At 39.2% G+C, this 23,712-nt stretch overlaps 1 protein-coding gene across 2 annotated transcripts in view; it reads left to right on the top strand.

Annotated features, from left to right (window-relative positions):
- The window catches only part of LOC149203798 (glucosidase 2 subunit beta-like), a 138,763-nt gene extending 116,480 nt beyond the window's left edge, over nt 1-22,283 (top strand). Inside the window, exons 4-7 of one of the 2 annotated variants that reach the window (XR_016253970.1) lie at nt 20,596-20,835; nt 21,034-21,179; nt 21,283-21,412; nt 21,996-22,283. Coding sequence is in view for 1 of the 2 variants with exons in the window: in XM_089403553.1 (XP_089259679.1) it covers nt 20,596-20,835; nt 21,034-21,149 (356 nt within the window). In the remaining variant the exon portion in view is untranslated. Of the gene's footprint in view, nt 1-20,595; nt 20,836-21,033; nt 21,180-21,282; nt 21,624-21,995 lie in introns of those variants that run through there. The other variant, XM_089403553.1, reaches the window with a different exon arrangement.
- The last annotated feature ends 1,429 nt before the right edge of the window (nt 22,284-23,712 follow it).

Consider the following 23,712-nt stretch of genomic DNA (forward strand, 5'->3'; position numbering starts at 1 on the left):
TCCTTGATACTATATACTCAGAAGAGGGAAAGGGCTTACGGTCACTTGAGGTCATATGACTAGGGTAAGGGAATCACTTGATGAAGACTCAAGATGATGAACGATGGGAAAAGGCCAAAGGAAGGGTGGAGTATTGTATTCAATGGGTTTCTCTTTCCCAAAATCATAATCTAAAGGCTTAGGTGCAGTGTTGCAGGAAACGTCCCCCCCGGGATTAAAAGCCTGATCTGCGATTTGTATGGATCCGTGGGTGGTTCGCCCTCCGAAACGTGTTTCAGAAAAACCGAAACGCGGATCGGGCTAAAAAATGCGGTTCCTGCCATTTTGGAACCTTACAGCCCGATCTGCGTTTCGGTTTTCTGGATCCATGTTTCGGTTTTTTCCGAAACGCGTTTCGTACAAAGATAATTGAGCAACTATATGCTTAGCACTTGTCCATTTGGGAGCATGCATGCAATTAGTGATTCTAGGATGATGATGATTGAGTTGAGATGCCACCCCCATCTGGTCCCTTGGTTCCTAGGTTCCATGGTTCAACACCAACAGCAAGGGGTTTGTCTTCATCAGTTTCAGTGCCACAACTTTCACAGGCGCCATCTTCTTCATTGCCACCACATGGAGGCCCACCACCATGTTCTCTTCGTGGTGGAAGGAGGAGAGATTTGTAGATATATTCACAATTTACTACTTTTGTCATATATTAATCATTAGACTTGTAGGCTTGTGAATTTGAACCTTTTTGTCTTGGCGTTGACCAAGTGACCTATTTTGTAAACATTATTATTTGAATTTTGGACATGACAAATGTTGACAGTTGCTCACTTGCTAGATAAATCATAATATGCTCTATGTTTTATGTTTTATAATATGCTTAAATGTTTTATGTTTTATAATATGCTTAAAAATTTGATGTATGTTTGTAATTGCTAGAATATAGATGGTTGATGCTCGAATAATTAATCATTGATGTACATACTAGTAACTACAATGGAATCATGGATGCCATATCTATCTTGATTTATGCAAAAATATGCATGTTTTCATGTCTTCTACAACTAATTTGGTATTTGGGATGTTTATTTTGAATATAAATGCAAAAAATATAATATATATATATATACATATATATAGCAGATGCTTCGCTTCCCAGATTTTTGGAAAATGACGCTTCCGCGTCCCCGTTTCGTCCCCGCTTCGTGCAACATTTCTCAAGTGATTTGAATATAGAATCATACTTAAGATAGGTGGGAGCCTTATTGATTTCCTTAGTATCAAAGATTGGATCTCTCATAAAAGGAGAATCGATTGCTTCCAACTGTCTCTCTTCATGCAAGGGAAAATAATAATTCTCCTTCCCAAGGGTATCGATGGATATGACATCATAAATAATGCCTGAGAGAAAGGGAAGACCAATCTCAGCTTAGTCCTCCTTGTCGGTATAATAAATGGGAGCACAATCAAATTGAGGACCAATGATTTCCCACTTCTCCTTTTTAATTTGTAAATAATCTCCAATGTCATCTTCCAAGGGGCTAATGGGATCACCTTCCTTAAGGTTCTCAAAAGGAGAGTAATCAGGAGTAATATCCTCGAGAAAGGCAAGGTTAGTCTCAATTTCACCTTCCATAGACACATCCTTCCCAACATGTGTTTTCAAAGTCATCTTGTTCATCATGTGGACCTAATGAGGACTCATCTTCCTGCTCATCACCAAGATCCTCAAGGTAATCTCCAACTCCTTCATCTTGACTAATGAGACCTTCCCTTCAGAGGGCTTCCTCCAAGCTCTTGCAAGCAACTTCATTAGATTGGAATTTGGGTCCCTTATATTTTATGAATTTGTTGAACAACTTGATAAAAGATGAAATGCTTTTAAACTCACACCATTCAAGTCCACCTCAGTGCTTGTATTCAATAGAAGCAATAAATAACTTGCCGAGGCTGTCTAGATGAACCACATTAACTTCAGAAGCATGCTTAATAAGTTTTGCTATGTGGTCCATTACTGTGGATGGATCGCCCTTGAATATTTTGCATGAACTTCTGATCCAGGCCATTTGGGTATCCTAGAATCCATGTGATATCCAAAGCAGGAGACCACTAATGAAGCTTTTTAGAAGCCATTGATCTTTATATATTGATATCATGGGAGTCGCGAGGGTGAACTAAAATTGCCTTAACAAATGCTTGCTTCACCCTACAAGCATTGACTTTGAGGTTCAATGAAGAACTTGGGCTTTCGTTCTTCCAGTGGAGTTGCCAATAATGATATGTCAATATGTCTTATGAGGAACAAAACACATGTCTCGTGTCCCCGACATCAACGCCAAAATGTTACCACTCAAACTGGCAGGGGTCCTAGGAGGGGATCCTAGAAGGGCAACCACTAGGTCAAGGGCAACAATGGAGTGATAGCCCACTATTACCTCAACTAAGGCTCCCTACTCTTTACGGACTTTCATCGATGGGACGAGACAAAATACTTTCATCGATGGGATGAGACAAAATATAATGAGGATCATTTAGATGAATGGATCAATGATAGGGTTAAAGGTGATCTTAGAAGCCTAGTCACAAGAGAGGCTCAAATGTATGGCTTACTTGCTTGGAAAGCAAGATGAGACTCTCTAAGAAGGGCTTAGGGGAATTCCAAGGGCTAGGGTTTTGGTTTTATGACTTGTCAAGGAGATTCCTAGCCTATAAAATCCTTTTGTAATCTTGGATTGATCTTTAAATGTTATGGGACCACACAGGGCCAAGTGGACCCAAAATTAGGTCAAGAGGATGGAATTGATCAACCAAGTGTGTGCTTGACCTAATTGAGGGGGAGAAATGGATTAAAGGAGAATTTTTCTTTGAATTTAATGCAATAATCCCAATGAGGTCACCGGCCAAGGGAAACCTAGGGCAAGAAACGCTCATCGAGCTAGGGCTTGCAATATCTCGAGATCGTACTGTTGGATTTGCTTCAAATTTCGAGGGCCTTTAGAGCAGGGTCCAGTGCGGTTGTGGGCCAAAAATAGAAGTATTTGGATGGCTAGATTGTGAGATAAGTGATGCCCTAGGTGACCTATGTAGGTTAGGCCTAGAAAGAAAGCGAGAAGGTGAGAAAAATATGGTTTAAGGTGATCACCTATGGAAGACCAGTGCCTATTCCTTTGGGAGAAATGGAGTCAAGAAAATTCCAATGATTAGGATGGTTTCATTCAGTGAAGGAGGCCTCCAGAACAATTTCACATGACAATTAGGGCATGAGGAAAATTGCTTCAAGGTGCAATATGTGATGACTTATCAAGATAAATTTCAATGAAATATCTCTTGGAACATTCACTTATTCAAACATGGCCCATAACATGATGCAACGCTAATAAAAGACAAATTTATACCCTTTCAGTGTTCGCTAAAGAAAAACAACAAAATTTCAGCCTAGTATAGTGAAAATCCCAGCATCATTTATGTGACATAGAAAATAATGACAAAATAGCATTAAAAGAGCACTTACGTGTGAGAACAAGTATAGCCAATTATCATCATATGCCAATATAGAAGCTCCAAGACAAAAATGAAGATATCCAAACATCAAAATTCATCCATCCATCCAATTTTGTCCTCCAAAAAGAATAATGAAAATCTCTTAAGAGAGAATGATCAATGCAATTGATGATGAGAGAATGAAGGTTCAATGTGTGAACCAGGCACCCAGACCAAAAGATGTGTGGATGAGTACGCTCAATAATTTTTCCTGCTGCCTTACAATTTGCTGCATTATCTGTGATCACTTGAACCACATTATTCGGACCAACATCTTTGATTGATTTCAATAGGAGATCTGCAATGTTTTGTGCAGTTGCACTGATGGAGGAGGAGTCATGACATGCAATAAATACTGCACCCTTAGAAGAAACACCAAGAACATTTATCAAATGTTGGTTTCTAATATTTGTCCACCCATCTGATACAATGGATACCCCATAATCCACCCACTCATGTGTAAAACGTGTCAAAGCTCTTTGAACCTTAGCTTTTTCTCTTTCTAATAACACTGTTCTAGCTTTCTCATAGTTGGGGGCCTTGTATCCTTTTGGGGCTTCATTGATGGCCTTTACCATGTCATGCCAATAGGGAGAGCGAAGCACATTGAATGGTACACCGCAAGCACAAAGAAAACGGACTACCTTTCCATCCACATCATCCCTCCCAGCAACATTAAGGAAATCCCCTATTGTTTTTCTACCTCCAGAGGTTGCAGAAGTGCCATAAGGAGATGGGCAACTACCAAATTTAGAGGTTGCACTTGATTCTGAATGAGTTTTTTGTTTCTTGTTTTTTTGTTGTGCAGCCATCTCTATTTTGATGTATTTTTGTCTTTGTTCACTTGAAATTTTTGTGCAAATGGCTACCCCCACAGAACCCTTTTTTTCATCACTCTCTAGCACCCCACAAAGATGCCTCCTCAGACGGGTATATGAACCCGTATATGGTTTTCCTCCATGACAATCATGAGGGCACATCCATTTGTAAGATCCACCACCCTTTCCCCCTTCAAGTTTGGTCACAAAGGTCCACAAGGGATTTGATGTACCTTTCCCATCTTGTGCTTCAGTGTCCTCTTCAAGTTCATCCCCTTCCTCTTCAAACCCTTCCTCCTCATCATACATTGGGTCACTACTATTAGGAGTCCCAAGTTCATCCCCTTCCTCTTCCCCTCTATTCCTCACCCTTGCCATCATTAAAACCAAGAGTGGAATGATACATAGAAGCCAAAAGAACACCATCTTGGAATATGGATATAGGTGGTGGACAACCTGTAAATAAAGGAGCAAGTAGAAACAATGGGAAAGAGTAGGAGAGGGAGGAGAAAAATACAATTTTTTTTTCAAAAAAACAAGGGAGTTTGGGGTTTGAACTTACCTCTTTAGCTCTTGTAGATGAAGTCCTCCAAGCTCTTGCTCCAAGCTCCTCCTCCTTCTCCTAGCTCCTCCTTCTTCACTCCTCCAAGCTCTCCTCTCTTCTCCTCTCTTCTCCTCTCCTTTCCTCTCTTCTCTTCTCCTCTCCTCTCTTCTCTTCTCCAACTCTCATAAACTCAAAGTGAGAAAATGAGAAGAGAATGGGGGCTTTATTCTTTTCTAAACTCACCCTAAAGTGACCCTAACCCACCCCTAACCCACCCCCTCATGCTTAGTTAAGTTAGATATTAAATGAAATTAAAAAAAAAATTTGAACTGCGCGGGTTGCGTTCGGGTTGCGCCCGGGTGGCGTGCGGGTGGCGTGCGCTTCCGGGCAGGTTGCGTGGCGCCACCCCATGCCCGAACCGCATGCCGAAGCGCGATTCCGGGGTGGCGCAACCTGTTTTGGCAGGAATCGTTAAAAAAAATCGGAACCGCGCAACCTTGAAAACGGAACCGCGATTCCTCTGTGGATTCCGGAACGCAACCGCTCGGGGCGCGGTTCCGGGTTTGGATCCTCCGGGGGGGGGGCGATTCCGGTAACATTGATTTATACACTTCCTAATGAATTTGATTTAACTAATTAGGCCTAATTTAGCCCCTAGAATAAAATAATGTGCATAATAATGCTAATTTTTTGCGAGAAGCCCACCAAATAGCTCAATATTACATTAGTAAGCCTCTCAAGAGTGTCGAATGATCAACTGAGTGAATCATTGGGCCTTTGAGGAGGCTTATTGAAGTCCAAAGGGTGCCATGATGTAGAAATGGACTCCCAACATAGTGGACAAGGGGTTGGCCCCTTGTTTTCCAAGCAAAAACCTGTGGTGCTCCCAAGTGGGTGTGGGGGCACAAGGTCATCGTCATGGGTCTCCAAATGGATCTGAAGTGCTTGTAGACCATCTGTAAGGTTTGGAATGATGACATACGGCCAACCTCTACAGTGGGGAACAATCTTCTGGACCCTGGAACATCTGCCAAGTGAAAGGTGCATTTGTGGAGCTGGTTGGGCATGGTGAACCAAGTGCATCATCCTCGTCCAAATGGTGGAATAGGAGCAATCAACGAACGCTACTGGGGATCCATGAAGTAATCTCGGCTAATGTGGAGGTCCATGGCTCTCAACACTCACCCTACAAGTGCCAATGTGGCCCCTTGGAGGGCTAGGACCTCATATAGGGAAACCAAGCCCCAAATGGCAATCCACCTGCAATCCTGCATAAGATCCAATGTGTCCCCTTGCCCTCCAATACAACAAATCATTAGAATAATCAAGTAAAAGAGCTTACAAGCCATGGAACCAATGGGGCACTTCATGGTGGCATGCCCTTCCATAGTGGGCTATGGTATGTATAAGTGTCTCTAATCTCAATAGGGGGTTAGCCAGGGACCCTATTAGGTGGTTTCAACCTCTAAAGGGGGTGACATGTCCATGGTGCATCCTTCAAGTGGCAGGAGGAAAATGATATAATGATGGAATGGAGTGGGGATGAGGGGAAACATCTAGGCCACATGTCAAGGTGCAAGGGTAGCTATAACAAGGGGAAGTCCATACTTGGGTATATAAGTGTAGGAGGGAGTAGATCGTGGTACATGAGTTTCCCCGACCTTTGTTTTTTCACCCTTCTTCATATTCCTTTTTCCTTTTATTGATTTTTCTTCATAACTGCTCGGGGCTCCACGGGATGGAGAGCCATGATGTGTGAATACCCCCTTAAGTAGGAGCAGTTCATTGACCATCAGAGGTTGGGACAATCATGGGTTCCTTAATGATAGAGGGGCTCATCTAGGGCCCATAGGAACCAGGGTGATGGCCATGGGTAAGGGGTAGAGCTCATGTGTAGGAATTTACAGGGTAAGTTCCACAGAAAGAATACCAAAAGGACACCGCTCACAACCAGATCTCAAATCAATACACCAGTATTTTTGACGTGGTTAAAACCCTCAGAGTGCAAGGAGGGAAACAGTCCACGGCCTGTCCCAACGTGGGTACTACAGGCAATTTATTAATCAAAGAATGAAAATTTACATAAGCTTCTCTCATGCACGGATTACTCGAACAATGACCCTCCATGCGCTTTAAATAGAACTGATGGACCAATCGGGTGTCAAGCCACGGATCAAGTGTCGGTAATACCGAGGTGAGAGTGAACCGTCGGATCACTACATATCGTGACCGTCGGATTGTAAGTTACAAAATGTACAACGGTAAAGAAACACACTTTATCTAACTCTAACCTAACTCTATACTAGACCAAGTTGAACTTAACTATATCCTATGTGTCGGAATATCCTAACATCCCCCCTTAAGAACAACTTGGGATAGGATTGAAGGATTTACAAATATGACACAATAGGAGAAGGAAGGAGGCACTAGAGCCTATCCCCCCTTAGTGACAACTTCCTGAACTCCAAGCATATATCGAAGTTTAGTGAACTTCGCCTCTGTGAAAGCCTTTGTGAAGATGTCTGCAACCTGATCATCTGTTGGACAATATTGCACTTCAAGAACATGGTCATGAATGAGCTTTCTGATGAAGTGCATGTGTAGTTCAATGTGTTTGCTGCGCTGATGCTGGACTGGATCTTTGCATAGCTGAATGGCACTTTGATTATCACACCAAAGTGTGGTTGGATGCTGCTGCTCAAAGCCAAACTCTGATAGGATCTGACGAAGCCACAAGGCTTCCTTACTAGCTTCACGGCACCACGATACTCTGCTTCTGCTGACGAAAGAGAAATGGCAGCCTGTTTCTTACAAGCCCATGTAATAGGTCCTGAACCAAGAGTGAAGACATAACCGGCAGTAGACTTCCGATCATCAGGGTCACCAGCCCAATCAGAATCAGTGAAACCAACTAACAGAGGAGCTGCTTTGGCACTGTAATGAATCCCAAACTGTATTGTACCTCGAACATAACGAAGTATTCTTTTAGCTGCTTTCCAATGACTTTCACGGGGATTTTGCATAAAACGAGCAACAAGGCCAACAGCAAAGGAAAGATCAGGACGAGTATGGGTTAAATACAAGAGTTTTCCGACAAGTTGACGGTATAAGGTAGCATCAACTTCAGGAGAAGTACAAGAGACTGAAAGTTTGACTCCAGACTGAAAGGGAGAAGGGGCTGGCTTACAGTCTTCCATGTGAAAATGACGAAGAATATCACAAGCATACTTGGACTGGGAAAGGAAAATACCCTCTTGGGATTGCAAGACTTGAAGACCGAGAAAATAGTGTAAGTGTCCTAAGTCTGTCATTTCAAATTTCTTTTTAAGGCTGGACTTCACATGGTTTATAAGGTTGGGATCACTACCAGTAAGAATAAGATCATCAACATAAAGAACAAGGATGATAAGAGAGTTGCCCACTTTCTTGGTGTAGACAGTATTGTCAGAATGACACCTAGAAAAGCCAGATTCTAAAAGAAAGCTATCCATTTTGGCATACCAAGCCCGAGGAGCTTGCTTGAGGCCATAAAGGGATTTCTTAAGTCGACAAACAAGGCTGGAGTCTGTTTGTATGAAGCCAATGGGTTGTTCCATATAGATTTCTTCCTGCAAGTCCCCATGCAAGAAGGCAGATTTAACATCCATTTGATGGACTTCCCATTTTAAAGAGGCAGCAAGGGAAAGAACAAGGCGGATAGAGTTCATTTTGGCAACAGGGGAGAAGGTTTCAGTGTAGTCAATGCCTTCAACCTGTGAAAAGCCCTTAGCAACGAGACGAGCTTTATGTTTATCAACTTTCCCATCTGGTCCATACTTGGTTCTGTAAACCCATTTACATCTAACAAGTTTGCGTCCCTTTGGTAGAGGAACAAGATCCCATGTATCATTTGTCATTAATGAATGATATTCTTCATTCATAGCTGCTTCCCAATGTGGATGGCCTGAAGCTTCTGCAAAAGTGTCAGGATCATGATTTACTGGAGCTTGAGCCAGTAAAGAAGAGGCTCTTTCAAACTGAGAACGTGTACGTCGCTGATCTGTAGGATCACCGGCAAGATCACCTGCTGCATCCCGAGTAGCACGGACCCATCTTGGAAGTTGAGGATCCTGAGAAGGTGGGGGAGGATTATCATCCTCGCTTTCATCATCTGAAGAAGAAATGTTTTCAAAAGTAGAAGAGATAGGAAGAGGTGGCACATCCGCCGGACTAGGCTCGCAGGCCGATTTATTTTCATCAAATTTTACATCTCTTCTAATGATAACATTTTTGGACTTAAATGGAATAAGTCTATAACCTTTTACATCTTCAGAATATCCAACAAAAGTACATTTCTCACTCTTAGGTTCTAAAGCTTTATGCTTTTCATCTGGAATATGGGCCCATGCTTCACTTCCAAACACACGAAAGTGACTTACATCTGGTTTAATGGAACTCCAAGCTTCTTCTGGAGTGATATTCTCTAGAACCTTAGTAGGAGTGCGATTGATTATATAATTTGCACAATTAATTGCTTCGGCCCAAAAACTAAGACTGAGTCCTTTAGATTGCAGCATACAATTAGCCATTTCCTTTAAGGTGCGATTTTTCCTTTCAGCTACACCATTTTGTTGTGGAGTGTATGGAACAGTATGTTGCATTTGAATTCCATTTTCGGTGCAAAAGTTGATGAATGTGTTTTTAACATATTCTCCACCATTATCAGTTCTTAGCTTAAGAATTTGATGTCCAGATTGTTTTTCAACAAATGCTTTGAAGGCCAAAAAAGTGGTAAATACTTCGCTCTTGAGTTTTAAGAAGTATACCCAAGTGCGTCTGGAGAAATCATCAATGAAAGTTAAGAAGTACTTGCAGCCAGAGAATGAAGCAACAGGAAGAGGACCACATAAATCACTGTGCACAAGCTGTAAAGGGGCTGAGGCGTGCCAAGAGGCACGTTTGTCAAAACTGTCCCGATGATGTTTTCCGAGTACACATCCGGAACAAACACCATCTCTGCAAGATACCATAGGAAGACCTGTCACCATATTTTCTTTACATAGATGCTGAAGGGAGCGATAGTTTAAGTGACCAAATCGCTCATGCCAAAGTTTGCTCACTTCATCATTATGAGCAACAAATACTGAGGGAAGATTGGATGACCCAAAGTTGTGAAACTTATACAACCTTTTGGAATCATCAGCAAGACCAGTAGCTAGAATCTGTTTAGGATCTTTTAGATCCTTGATTACAACATCATGAGGTGAAAATTCAACAATTTTACCTTCACCTGAATGAGTTATCTGATAGACAGATAGAAGGTTGCAGGATAAGGTTGGAACACATAATACATCATTAAACTGACCATTGTCTAGATGAACAGTTCCAGTCCCTACAACATTAAGAGATCTATCATCACCAATATAGAGATCTATCATCACCAATATATATATTTTTGGTGTTACAATCATTTAAAGAAGAAAACATGGCTTGGTTTTTGGCCATGTGACAAGAGGCTCCAGAATCAATGAGCCACTCATGAGAATGAGAAGAAGAAGATACATTTAATGCATAACCAGACTGAGATGATTGACAATGACATGCAGAAAGTGCCATTCCGGAAGTTGAAGTTGAAGTAGGCTCCACATGGATGTTATGTTTCTTCATTGCGGCTTCCAAGGCTTCCATCTTCTTAAAGCATTTAGATTCTAAGTGGCCATCTCGATTACAAAAGTTACAATGTCTATCAGTCTTCTTCCATTTGTTTTTATTGGTTTTATCATTTTGCTGAAATGATCTTTCATTTTGAGGCTGAAATGGTTTAGGACCATTCTTTTGAGGATATGACTTCTTAGGATTCTTTGAATTTGGTTGCTGCTGGGCGGCTAACGCTTTCGTGGAAGAGTTTCCAAGATTAAGAAGACCAAGGTGTAAGAGTTTTTCTTGTTCTCTTATTAAGGAATCACAAAAGGAGTCAAAGGAGGGGGCTTGTAGTCTTGTCCTTGACAAATGAAAGCTTCCCTTGTAGAATGGAAAGTGGAAACAAATACAGAGTAGGCTGGTCCCAACTTAGTAAGGATGGAATAAATAAGGTTACCATCTTCTTTCTTAACTTTAACACCTTCCAAGAGATATCTAAGGTTCTTGAATTTGGACAAGAAATCTTCAATGCAAGAAAAATTATTAGGATCCAAAGTAAGCAGCTCATTTTCAAGTTGATGGGCTCTAATTTCATTTTTAATCCCAAAAACTTTAGCAAGTTTTTCTAATGCTTCATGAGGAGTCTCAAGTTCTGCAATGTGGAATCTAAGATCAGGAGAAATAGACATCCCTATCAAACCACGTGCTTGATCTTGTCTATTTTCCCATTTTGCCGCCTTGTCTTCATCTTTTGGTTTCTTCTCTTGGTCTGTGGCTATTCTGAAGAGACCTTTACTTCTAAGTAAATCTTCCATGTAGGCTACCCATTGGAAGTAGTTAGTGCTGTCAAGAATGACTTGGCATGGACTTTCCATTTTAAAAAAAAACTGAAGCTGAAGATGCTGAAAGTAAGTGTTCCAATGGATAGATCTCGAAAAAATAGGCGGTTTTAAAAAAAACGGCTCTGAAAAAGGCTTCCGGATGAAGAAGTTATGGCTTTTTGAAAAAATTGTTGAAGTTGCCGGCAAAGTGCGCGAATGTGCGGGAATGAAAAAATCCGCCCCCACAAAATGGAGACTTGAACCCAAGACCTCTACTCTCTTAAAATAGCTTTGAACCAATTGATCTATACAAAAAATTTGAGAGAGAGAGAGAGAGGGGGGGGGCCTCGGTTTGCGTGCTTGCCTTGAGAAAGCTCTTTTTCCCTACAAAACACAAAACACAAAACCCAACACGAATATGCAAAGAAAAACGAACCTTGCGGCTCGAAGTTAGCTTTAGCCAAAAAACTAGAAATTTAAAAAAAAATCTCAAAGTTAGCTTTAGCCGAAAAACTAAATATTTTTCTCAATGTTTCTGATTTTCCGAGATCACACTAAGGTGCAGGGAAAAGAGCATACGCATGAGAAAAATCCTTCCTTTCTGTTTCTGATTTGCCCAGATCGCACAGAGTCGCAGGGCAAAGAGCATACGCAGAAATGAAAGGTATAGATCCGGTTAAAAAAAAAGGCTAAATAAATTGAGACCGAAATAAGCAGAGAGAAAATAACAGTAAACTGCAAAAAAACACTGTATACCTCCCGATCTGAAAAATGACGCAGCTAGGGCTACCGGAAACCTTTTCGCGTGAAACGAAAGGGGTTCCTCACTGGAACAGATGCTCCGAACGCAACAGAGCAGTCCTCTCGGCCCGAAAGCAGTCAGAAACAACAGATCTAGGAAACGACAGCCGCATGCAGTTCTACCGGCTTCAGATTTGGATCACCAACGGATGCGGCCCTCAAATAGCTCTGATACCATGTAGGAATTTACAGGGTAAGTTCCACAGAAAGAATACCAAAAGGACACCGCTCACAACCAGATCTCAAATCAATACACCAGTATTTTTGACGTGGTTAAAACCCTCAGAGTGCAAGGAGGGAAACAGTCCACGGCCTGTCCCAACGTGGGTACTACAGGCAATTTATTAATCAAAGAATGAAAATTTACATAAGCTTCTCTCATGCACGGATTACCCGAACAATGACCCTCCATGCGCTTTAAATAGAACTCATGGACCAATCGGGTGTCAAGCCACGGATGAAGTGTCGGTAATACCGAGGTGAGAGTGAACCGTCGGATCACTACATATCGTGACCGTCGGATTGTAAGTTACAAAATGTACAACGGTAAAGAAACACACTTTACCTAACTCTAACCTAACTTTATACTAGACCAAGTTGAACTTAACTATATCCTATGTGTCGGAATATCCTAACATCATGTTTGGCTTTTGTCCACGCGCTAAATTTGTATGTCTCGGCCATCTTTTGCATTCTGTGGTACATTTCCTGTTGAGAGTGGCCAAATTATGTTTTTACTTTTCTTTTTAGCTGCATCAACCTTCGAGGCATCGTTCCAGGCCCGACCCAAGGTGTGGGGAAGGAGAGGGGGAGGCTAACCCTATGTGGACCTAGATGGGAAAATAGATGAATGGGGGTAAAGTGAGTGGAAGGGGAATGATGTAGGTGGTATTGGGAAGCGGGACCATGCAACCAAAATTGGGATTTCTCGTGGAGTACCAACCCAAAATCCAAATTATCAGTAAGGGAGACCCCACAGGACTAGGATACAAGGGTAACCATGAAATTAGGCAATAGAGACAAGAATATAAGCCTAACCCACTCTTTCCAGCGAATCCCCCCACCAATCTATGTCCAAAAGTGCCCATGACAAGTAAGAAAAATTACTCAAGTATACTATTGAAAGCCATACCTTTGAGGTCAGAAGTCCCACTTTCAAACATACATTCATGACAAGTGGTTGAGGGACCACATGACCGGCTCAGGTGGTGGAGAAACTAACACATCGAGCTATCTGGTGGCTATAAGGGGTTGTTGCCTGCCGACTGAGGACCATCTAGGAGAAAATTTATCGCCCATACACACTACCCACAGGTGGTGGGTAATAGTTGCTATTATTCAAAGTATTATGGAGAACACTACATACATATCAACAATAGATAATGTCAAAGCATTATTTGAGTTGATTAAAGGTCTAACCAAGTATATAACTGGAACACCGTTTGTGGATGAGCTTGATGAGGAAGATTTTAAGGAAGAGCAAAATTTGGTGGCGCAACTTGTTCATATGCTAGTAAATGAAGACCAGGAGGCAATAGAAATTAGAGGAGGAAAGAATACCTTTTGAGATTATAGTTGAGCAAAAAGGTTCAGTTTTCATTTGAATGATTCACATGTCTTGTAGTGGAAACACCCTTGAAGATATATATGTTGACATATATGGTAGCCTTTCAAAGCACCAAGGTCACGTTGCTAGTAATAAACATTCCAATTAATGGTAGGGTTAAGTTTGACTTTCGCATCTATTGGCCTAGGAGATTTGTATAGAAAACAAGATGGAACTTGGAAACATGGAAACTCCACAATGGATGATGCCTATGACATTCACACCGGCAAATACAATTCCATGCACATCTTGTGCCACATAGAGGCAGATCTTGAAAGCTGCAATAGCCCTAGATAATTTCTGATCAGAGTAGAGCTGCCACTAAGGTATATTGGACATGTTGATGGAGTTTGTAACTTTAGAAGGCAGTGTGTGTAGGCTTTCACTAAGTCTTATATCAAGGACTGCAATTAGTACTGCATTTGCTCAAAATGAAACCACCGAAGCCAGATAGGAAGCAAGCATAAATCAAGAAAGTTTGTACTTGTTGATGATGAACAACTGTTGACTATTCTAGCTAAGAGACTTGCAGAACTTGTTGAAGAACACAAAATATGCGGAATTGACTAGGGTTTCATTAGACATCAATCATGTTGTTTACTAGACTTGCTCTTTCAGTGAAGGTTCAAGGTGAGATAGAAAATACTAACAAAAATAGTTACAAAGGGCTTTACTCAAATGAAAGTGTTAACCACATGATGAGGGGTTTATCATTTCTGATAGTAGCACAAATTAAGTAGTCACATCCATTTTTTCTTTTATTATATTGTGAATATTATCTTTTGTCATGAAAATACCAAACTCATGTAAAATCAATATGAATTATCAAGTGATTAGGCATAGGAGAGTCACGAGGAAGTCTAAGAGTCATAAGGAAGGTGAAAGGTCACTTTCCATTTCTATAAATGTATCTTGATGCCTCCAAAGAAGGGACTTTTCAGCACTTGAGTTATGTTAGCATTTAGGTAGTTGGAGCTTTCTTGCTCTTGGTAGATTTTAGGCTAAGTGGTGGTGAGGCTAGGTTTTTGTCTTGGAGATGATATGAGTAGCGCTCATTCCACTATTGGATTTTGATGGGTTTGTGGCATAGGTACTTGGCTTTGTAGTATTATTAATAAGAAGTTTTTCATTTTTTGCACAAATTCCCACTCATTCCTCTACTAGTTGTAATGGCTAACCAATACTCCAATTATGTGTGTGTGTGTGTGCTTTCATATTGGTCATATGTTAATGAACTAATTCGTGGCTTATGGCTTATATGTTTGCTTTGGATCTTTGCTCTCTTATTCCATGCAGATGCTAGTAACTAATAGTGAACTAATTTGCAATTGACGTCTAGTACTTTCTTGCTGGCATGTTTAAGATGGTCTAGCTAATTGATTCCTCTTGGTGACAATGTTATATGTAGAATCTTCACTCTTAGCTTGGAGGGTCGCGCCAAAGGTTGGTGTGAAATATTGCTAGCCACACCTATCCATTCATGGGAACAACTCTTTGATGAATTTTGATTTGCTTTTGGAAAGTATAATCATAAGGAGTTATGTAAGAAGATCAATGAGCTTAGGATGAAGCCTAATGAATCACTTGAAGATTTTGCAAATAGATTTCTCAATCTCTATTTTAGATTTTCTGAGAAGGACGTTGATTGGGATCATTTGGGCTTAATTTATGTTTTTGAGGAAAAATTCATATATGAGTTGAATATTGAGAATCAATCAATGAATGATTCTAATGATTCACATGTTATAGAACAACCGAATCTTATTGTAATGTCCCCATTTTTAGTTTTACTTATGATCTAAGTGACATGACACGAGGACATGAGACACGGAGGTCACGTAAATACGAGTATTCAATACAAAATGCAGCGACCTGGAAACAGGGCACAAGGGGCACATTTTATATATATATATATATATATACGGAAATATAGTTTTTTATCCATATTAAATTGCAGGCTGTAGCTTATCCAATCAAATTAAAATATAATTACTTCAAAGTTCACATTTCGTGGGCTTAAGTCGAGGAAGTTGTTCTGAATGATGTTGGGCTTATACAAGAGCTATCCTCTTTTCAGAAGTGTCTTTGCATGAGTATGTGGAGAATAATGATAAGAAATTGGTATAAATCTGCCTTAAATCCTAAGTATCTCTCACACTTTGGGGTAGTAAATAATTATACATTGGAAATGATTCCTCTTGCAAGTTAAATGGATTGGTTAGTCAATGAATTAATACTAGTATAGGAAGGGATTTGGAGTTTAACTAGCATGACATTTAATAGTATCATGGAATTTCAGTTTGAAAGAGGGCACAACCACAACATATTTCCATATTATTACACTTTGTGATGTGGAGGAACTGTGTAAAGGATCAAAGAAATGCAAGAGTGATGTGGCAAATTAAATGTAGTGTCTGATTAGTGATGAGAACAATAGTTTGAGAGAGTAAGAAATATGATCACGTGCATTCACATAAATACTAGTTGGTTGGTTATAGAAATACCTATGCCAAATGTAAAATTAAAATAAATCACAAATATAAGAAAGAATTAAAGATCACTAGTCATATTAGTGGCTCCATGCACTTGTTTATAAATATAATAGTGATTGACCTAGCCATATATGAAGGACACAACGAAAACGCCAGAATATGTTTTACGTTTTACAGGACACGATGAAAAACGTTTTCGACGCGTTTTAGGGCCGTTTTTGTGTCCGACACATTAAATACGGGACACGGGACCTTGGAGGACGTGTCCTGTGACTTAACTTATGATGTAGTCAGGATGGATTTCTAGGATGTGTGACAACTAGGTCACAGGAGTGGGGTTACATCATTAGTGGGCCTGGAGTGTTTTTGGAGGAGTTTTATGGGGTCCGATGGAGTTCGCTTGTTGTATTTCATCATCAGGGGCAGTTCTGCACAATTCGTTCTTGGTTCTGTTGCATTCTGATGAATCCCATAAAACGGGGTTTTTGTTAGCATAATTTAATTAAAAAATGCTAAAGGTGTTGTTTCGAGGGGAATATTTGGAGAAACACCTTATTCTAATAGCTCGTTGGAACCAGAATGAAGAAATCTCCAGGATGGGATGGTGAAATGAGACTTCTAGTGGCTGTTGAAAGTATGGTGACTAAATAATCATTTCGTAGGGTTAAAAAGTGATTTCATTAGTCACTTTATTAAATAAAAAAAGGAAAAGTGCTTAATAGGAGAGAAAGGCCAGAAAAGGGAAATGTGACTAAAATAAAATAAAATAAAAAGTCACTTAAAGTGAAATAAGAGAGAGAAGCTTCTAGAGTGACAATAAAATAATAAAATAAAATACTTCTAGAAGAATGGAGAACCATCCACCAAGTCTCTAAAAGGAGGGGAAATAGATCATTTGGGACATCGTGGTTTGGAGTAATTTTCTTATTGGGGAGGTTTGGAAATGAGGTTCGCAGCGTTCAGCAAGCCCTTGGTCAAAAACCCTTGGGTTTCCTATTGTGAATTGGACGAAAACCCAACCCACCATTGATGAGATTTCATTCAGAAATCTCACAGAGCTTCAACAACATTATTGGAGATCAGATCTGCAACAGATCTGAAGTGTGGAGTGAGGATCATTTAGATTCTCAATTTGGGCATCAATTTCAGTTGCAGTATATTGCGGGAGGCCAGTGTTAGCATTGCAACAGTATTTTGGAGGTCATCTCAGCTATTCTTCCGCTCAGCTATTGATATCTGTATTGTCATGTAACCTTATTTAAATAAATAAATAAAGTTGAGTTTGCTGCCATTCTTCGTGTCATTTGAGTTTATAGTATTTTATCAATTTGCTGGATTAGCAGCGTTTATGTAATTTCTGGATTTTATTTTATTTTATTTGTTGTCTTTGTGAAAAATGTTTGTCCCCCTTTTTTCTTCAAATTGCTGTCAAATATTTTAAAGATGTGTTATCTCTTTTTTTAACATTGAATTCTTATGCAGGGCTGTTATACTCTTTCTTTGTTTGGTATATTTATAAACTAAGTCACAGAACACGTCCTTCAGGGTCACATGTCCCATATTTCACGTGTCGGACACGAAATACGACCTAAAACGTGTCCAAAACTGTTTTTATCGTGTCCTCCAATCGCGACACGCGTTTTCGACGTGGCAAAAACGTGCCCTAACGTTTTTTCTCCTTAGGACACATGTCCCACAAAAAGTCACTCATAAATCCCGTGCATGGTTCATTTTTTTGGTTTTTTTTGGTCATTTTTCGCTGTCGAAGCTCACTGGAGTCGTTGTTGTGTTGGAACTTGGTCATTGTTTGGTCATTGGAGTCATTGTTGTGTTTTGTTGGAAGTTCCTTTAGCGATTCCCAACTATCAACTTCACATCGACCTGGGTCCTGGATAATAGCATTCATGGTTTGGAGCTCATGGTTTGGGGCTTAAATTTCTTGTTTTTGAGTGTGTGGGGGCCAGGTTGGCATTTTCTTGTATTCCATATGACTTTGTATCAATGTATTCAAGAGCCTTTTCAGGTGTCGACTGCCATTCATGATTTTAACTTTTTGAAATAGCTTTCTTCATGGTCTCTATAGCTCGATTCATTTGCTTGTTCTCTAAATAACCATCCACAAACATTTCCCATGTTTTGAAATTTGGTTTTCCTCCTTTTTCTAAAACATGTTCAAGAAAGACTTTGCGGGTTGCCTTTTCAATCATTCCTTTTGTGATATAGGCATCAATTAGTACATTGGGCACTTTGATATCATAACTTAGGCCATCGAATGCCCACTCTTCAAAACATTTTTCGACTCCCTACATATATCCAAGTTTGACCAATGAAGAAAGAATGCATATATAATCATTGTATTGTTTTAAATGCAAATTTTAATGGCTACAGAGAGTTGACTTAAATATATAGGCTCGACCTAGTTGAGTTTGTCTTGCAATTGCCCACATTTTCCAGGATGTGCAACTTGAGTGAGTCAGATTCATATACTAGTCAACAAGAGAGCTAGAGCTGCCGAGAAAGAAAATATCAACGTCTAATGTCATATGTGCAATACGCATAATGCCCCTGTTGTGATCCTTGATTTGGTTCTCTATCTGTTTAATAAGTTAATAACATGAAGTTTCAAGAATGAACATTGAATTGTGAGCAATGAGCATCATTGATGTAGTAAATTAATAAACTAATACTATATTTCAGCAGTGTTCCATGGGGACACGTTCCCTAGGGTCAGGTGCACGCACCCCTCACACTCCACGCACCCGGGACGGGGGGACATCTGGGGAAACGTTTCTCCATGTCCCCCTTTTGGGGAGACGTGGGGAGATGCAAGGGGGGACATTTCCCCCCCTCAATATGGCCTATGCGCCCCCCATTAAATTTGCTTGTAAACAATGATTTATGACAGGGAAAACCTAGTATTTGACCATATTTCCCTACTAATGCTATGCAATTCATGGTAATGTTAAATTCTTAAAGTAAAAGGATGAAAATGTACTTTTACTTAAATTTTTAACATTACCATGAAATGACTCAGGATGTTTGAGAGTGGTTCCGACCTCATTGGATTTCATATGGAGAAAGTAGAATTTTAGATCTCACTCAAAATCCAGCAAACTTAACCGTTTTTTAGGAATTCAGGATTCGATGGATTGCAAAGTTTCCATTGCATTTTGTCATGTACAAGGGTATGGAATTTTTATTTAATGAAGAGCACCAAGCCCTCTTTGTACTTTAGAGTGACTTTTAGACCCATCACTCCACTGTTTTTGAGTTTTAGTTATATCAATTTACTATTCCAGTATTCAGATTTCAGTGTCTATTATAGTCTATTTTGCTTAGTACTAATTAGATTCTAGAGTGATGAATGATGGATTCTAATTTTAAATTAATTTAGAATCTAGAATTATGAATGATGAATTTAATTTTTAAATCAATGTAGATTCTAGAATGGTGAATAATGAATAATGAATATGGATTGGAGTATTTCATTATTGAATCTCGTGGTCTATGGATGAATCATGTATGTATTAGTAAGGATGATGAGTATGGATCAATGTATTTTATTATTTAATTCAATTATGTATGTATCATTGTATTTATGCTTTCATTATTGAATATGAATTTGAAATATATATATATATATATATATATATTAAAAAGGAAAAAAAAATATATGCCCTGACATCCCCCCATCTCCCCTAAATTTCCCTAAAATTTGAGGGTACTCCCACACGTCCCCCTTGTGCGTCTCCCCGTCCCGGAGTCTTGGTGGAACATTGTATTTCAGTGACTTAATATGGATCAGAACTATATTTCAGTATTATATATGTATAAAAAACGTGTCCTGTTTCTGGGGTCGCTGTGTCTTGTGTTGAATACTCGTATTTACGTGTCCTCGTGTCATGTGACTTAATTTATAAAATATTAAAGTAGTTTTTGGGTAATTTATGTATCTAACTAACTGCTTTAATAATATATTAATTATCCTATGTTGGGAATAACATTATATGAATGTTTGATATAGGAGGACCTTTATGGAGTAATGTCCCTCGTTTTAAATCATCTTGGAATTCGAGATCCTCTCCAAATATTCCTATGGAGTCTTTCCTAATTCAACCTGCTAACTTCTTTTCCCAATAAGTTAACCTGACTTTTTTCTTGATTCATCATTAGATATTTTTCGTTTGATAGGGAAGGATGATATGGTTTTAAGCATCATTTCCCTTATTTTCTGGAATCGTTAGTAAATATAACCAGGTCTTCACATTGGTCTTACGTTTCTTGGACATTCAAACATCAACATATTCTCTTTTCCAGTCATGCTGTAATTTCATGTCTAATCACATATTGAACATGTTTGCAGATTGTTGTGACGGCAGTGATGAATATTATGGAAAAATAAGATGTCCTAATACTTGCAGGAAGGCTGGGAAGGCCGTCACAGAGAAGCTGTTGGAAAATTTCATAGTTAACAAAGAAAGATTCTCCATAGATAAACAAGAAAGACAGCATGAAAAACGGAAATTCTTGTCTGAAGAAACCGCATTAAGATCAACGAAGCAAGAAGACAAGAAACTCAAAGATACAATCCAAAAACTCAAGGGTAACATGGCAGTTTAGTTATTCTGATGTTATAAATGTTCTGATAGTGTTCTTGATATTCAATATAAGTTTTTACTAATCAATGCTGGTTACAGTCTAAACATGGCATGTCTAGAATCCTTCAAAGTATATTTGAGTGACAGGCTTGAAGGAAAAAAACCAATAGCAGGAAATGATTTACAAAGATTGTAAATGACAGACTTGAAGGTGTTGCCGCTGCTCGAACTGGTTGTTGTTGCTTCGATACTAGTTTTTTCGCAGTGCTCTTCTTGTTGTAGGCGTGGCCAGCGACAGTCTAGGCGTAGGAGGCTTTAACAAGCATGGTTGAAAATCCTTTGATAAAAGGTCAGTTATTGTCAGCATGTTTGATTGTGCAGGAATTTGCAATATTTTTACTGTTGTGTTTTATAATGGCTTAATATGTTTTGACAAAATAAGCTGGCTACAGATCTGCAGCAAAGAAGCTAGTTAGTTGATCCTGTCAACAACAAAAAAACAAGAAATCTTATTGTCAAGAAATAGTGGAAGTATTGATTATCCATTTTGTTTCTGGTTAAGGACCAGATTTTTCCTAGCAGGTAAAACACCCTCCTAGGTGATATTATAGTAAAGCCTTGAGTAATTATTGAATCAATGTATTGGGAAATTCCAGTTCCTCATTTCAGCATGATATTACCTTGCAAGCTTCTTATTTTTGGGGCATGTTTCACTATCAAACACATGCATGTATGAATTCAAGAGCTCCCTTAATAACTATACTCATCTTATGCATGTTCCATTATTTCTATACTTTTCTGTTTAACTGCTTCCTTCACACTTCTTGGCTGAACGTAGTTATGTTGTGTTATTAATTGAAACATAAACTAGGATTACAAACAAATGAGTGCCTGCAAGTAAAGTCACAATTTATTTAATGGTAAAGTTTTCTGGGTCTGCTTGAAACAACTTTTGTCAAATTTTCCCTTTTTATGGTTTGCTAATTATATCTTCTGCATGGATGTTCTGCATTCTATCAACTTTGAAACAAAAACACATGTGAAAGCAGCCTAGACTAGGATTTACACATAAAGTTGCATAGTACATGTCAAATGTCCCCAAAACACATGGACTTTCACATATAACATTAAAAATTGTGACATTTTGGTGCTCTGGATTTTGTAGGTGCTTGCCAGCTTTGTTATCTGATCCATCTTTGTCTAGAGTCTAGTACCATAACAAGACCTGATGCTTTAAGGATCCCCTTGAGGTTTGTTCCTAAAATGAATTTGAAGATGGATCTGTGACAGCCTATCAATGGTCTGACAACCTTGCTATGACCTATGGTAGTTCTCATGTTAAAACATAGAATAAGAAATGGAAAGAAAGAACATTTAAAATTATCTCTAAACTCTAAAAGAACCTGAGAAGATTCTTTTGCAAGGTTATTATATTGAATTCAATTTTTGGATCTACATTTGCAATTTTTTGGTTTTTGATTATAATTTATAAAATCTGCACATCAATATTTTAAATGTCCATAGAAATTTGAAAACTATAACCTTGACAAATACTCAAATCCTGAAAATGTGAGAATTCATTGTTTGTCACATGATCTACGCCTGCACTTTTGGTAATTTTAATTGCAGGTCCATGAGAGCTCTGTAGTCAGAAAGTCCTTATATAACTGTTTTGCAACATTGTAGAAGATTTATTATTCAAATCAAGTTTTGGTAAGTTTTACAGCAAGTCAATGAGAGCTCTGTATTCAGAAAGTCCTTATATAACTGCTTTGCAAAATTGTAGAAGTTTTATATTTCAATTAAATTTGTACATTATAAAAAAGAAGTTATGTGCTTAAATTCTCTCCGTGGGAAAATATATGTACTAGTGATTAGAGTATTAAAAAGACTATATTAAGGGAAACAAGTATAATAAATGACAAGGAAAGGTTGTGAATCCAGGTGAACTATATAACATTATTTAAATAAGAGAGGAAAGGAAGATAATCGTCATCAGCATATTTACCTAGAGGGTAGTTGAACAAATCATTGAGACATGTGAGGAAGAAAAAGGGTTTCCATCAAGAGTCTTAATATTGCTTGGCTATGCTTTGATCTGAAATGGATCCTTGAAGTCATGGTATGGTATAGGTTATTTCTTTAGTTATTTAGTATTGAGGAACATTGGTTATTTTTTGTGCTTTAAGCTTGATTTTCACACCTTAGAGAAATTCTTGAATTCCTTCACAGTGGCCAAGCATGTGGAGGTATTTGTAGTTGAAGGTGTGAGCAAGGTGGAGTGGAAGGCTTCGATTTGCACTCCACACCCCGCATAAGAAGCAAGGTGTGTAGATCCATGAGCCTGTGTAGGAAGGAACATGGGTTTCCTAGGGGCAGAATGCCACACTTGCACTTCGAAGAGGTTAAAGCTTGGAAAGTTGTGGACCAAGCAGAGAATAAGCCATGCGGAGGTCATCAAGGGGAGCCTAACCCTCACATTGAGCATCTTGCACTCCACATCGGGAAAAGTCATAAGAGTGACCAAGCAGAGAACAAGTCATGCAAAGGTTGTCACGTGGGGGTTGGGTTTGGTGGGGTGAGGGGGACAGGTTGTTGAATTAATACCTTTGATTAATAATGTGTATTTGTACATGATGAAAGGCTAGAGAGCCTAGCAATGTATTAGTTTTTGAATATTAATAATAAAAATACATACTTGTCTATACGTGGACAACGAAAAAAACATAGGGGGGCTATGATTCCACGAGAGAGTGGGGGTAGCTAGATCAGTTAGACCAAATTATAATATTTTATTTGTTGATGTCGGTAGCTCAGACATGTACTTCCACAGGTTTTGTGTCGAATGCGTGGGAAGTTACTTGAAGTCCTTTTATCATTGT

Source organism: Pinus tabuliformis, chromosome 2_1 (assembly GCF_031772625.1).
Source record: "Pinus tabuliformis cultivar Carrire ecotype Pingquan chromosome 2_1, CPIR1, whole genome shotgun sequence".
Taxonomy (NCBI): Eukaryota; Viridiplantae; Streptophyta; class Pinopsida; order Pinales; family Pinaceae; genus Pinus; species Pinus tabuliformis.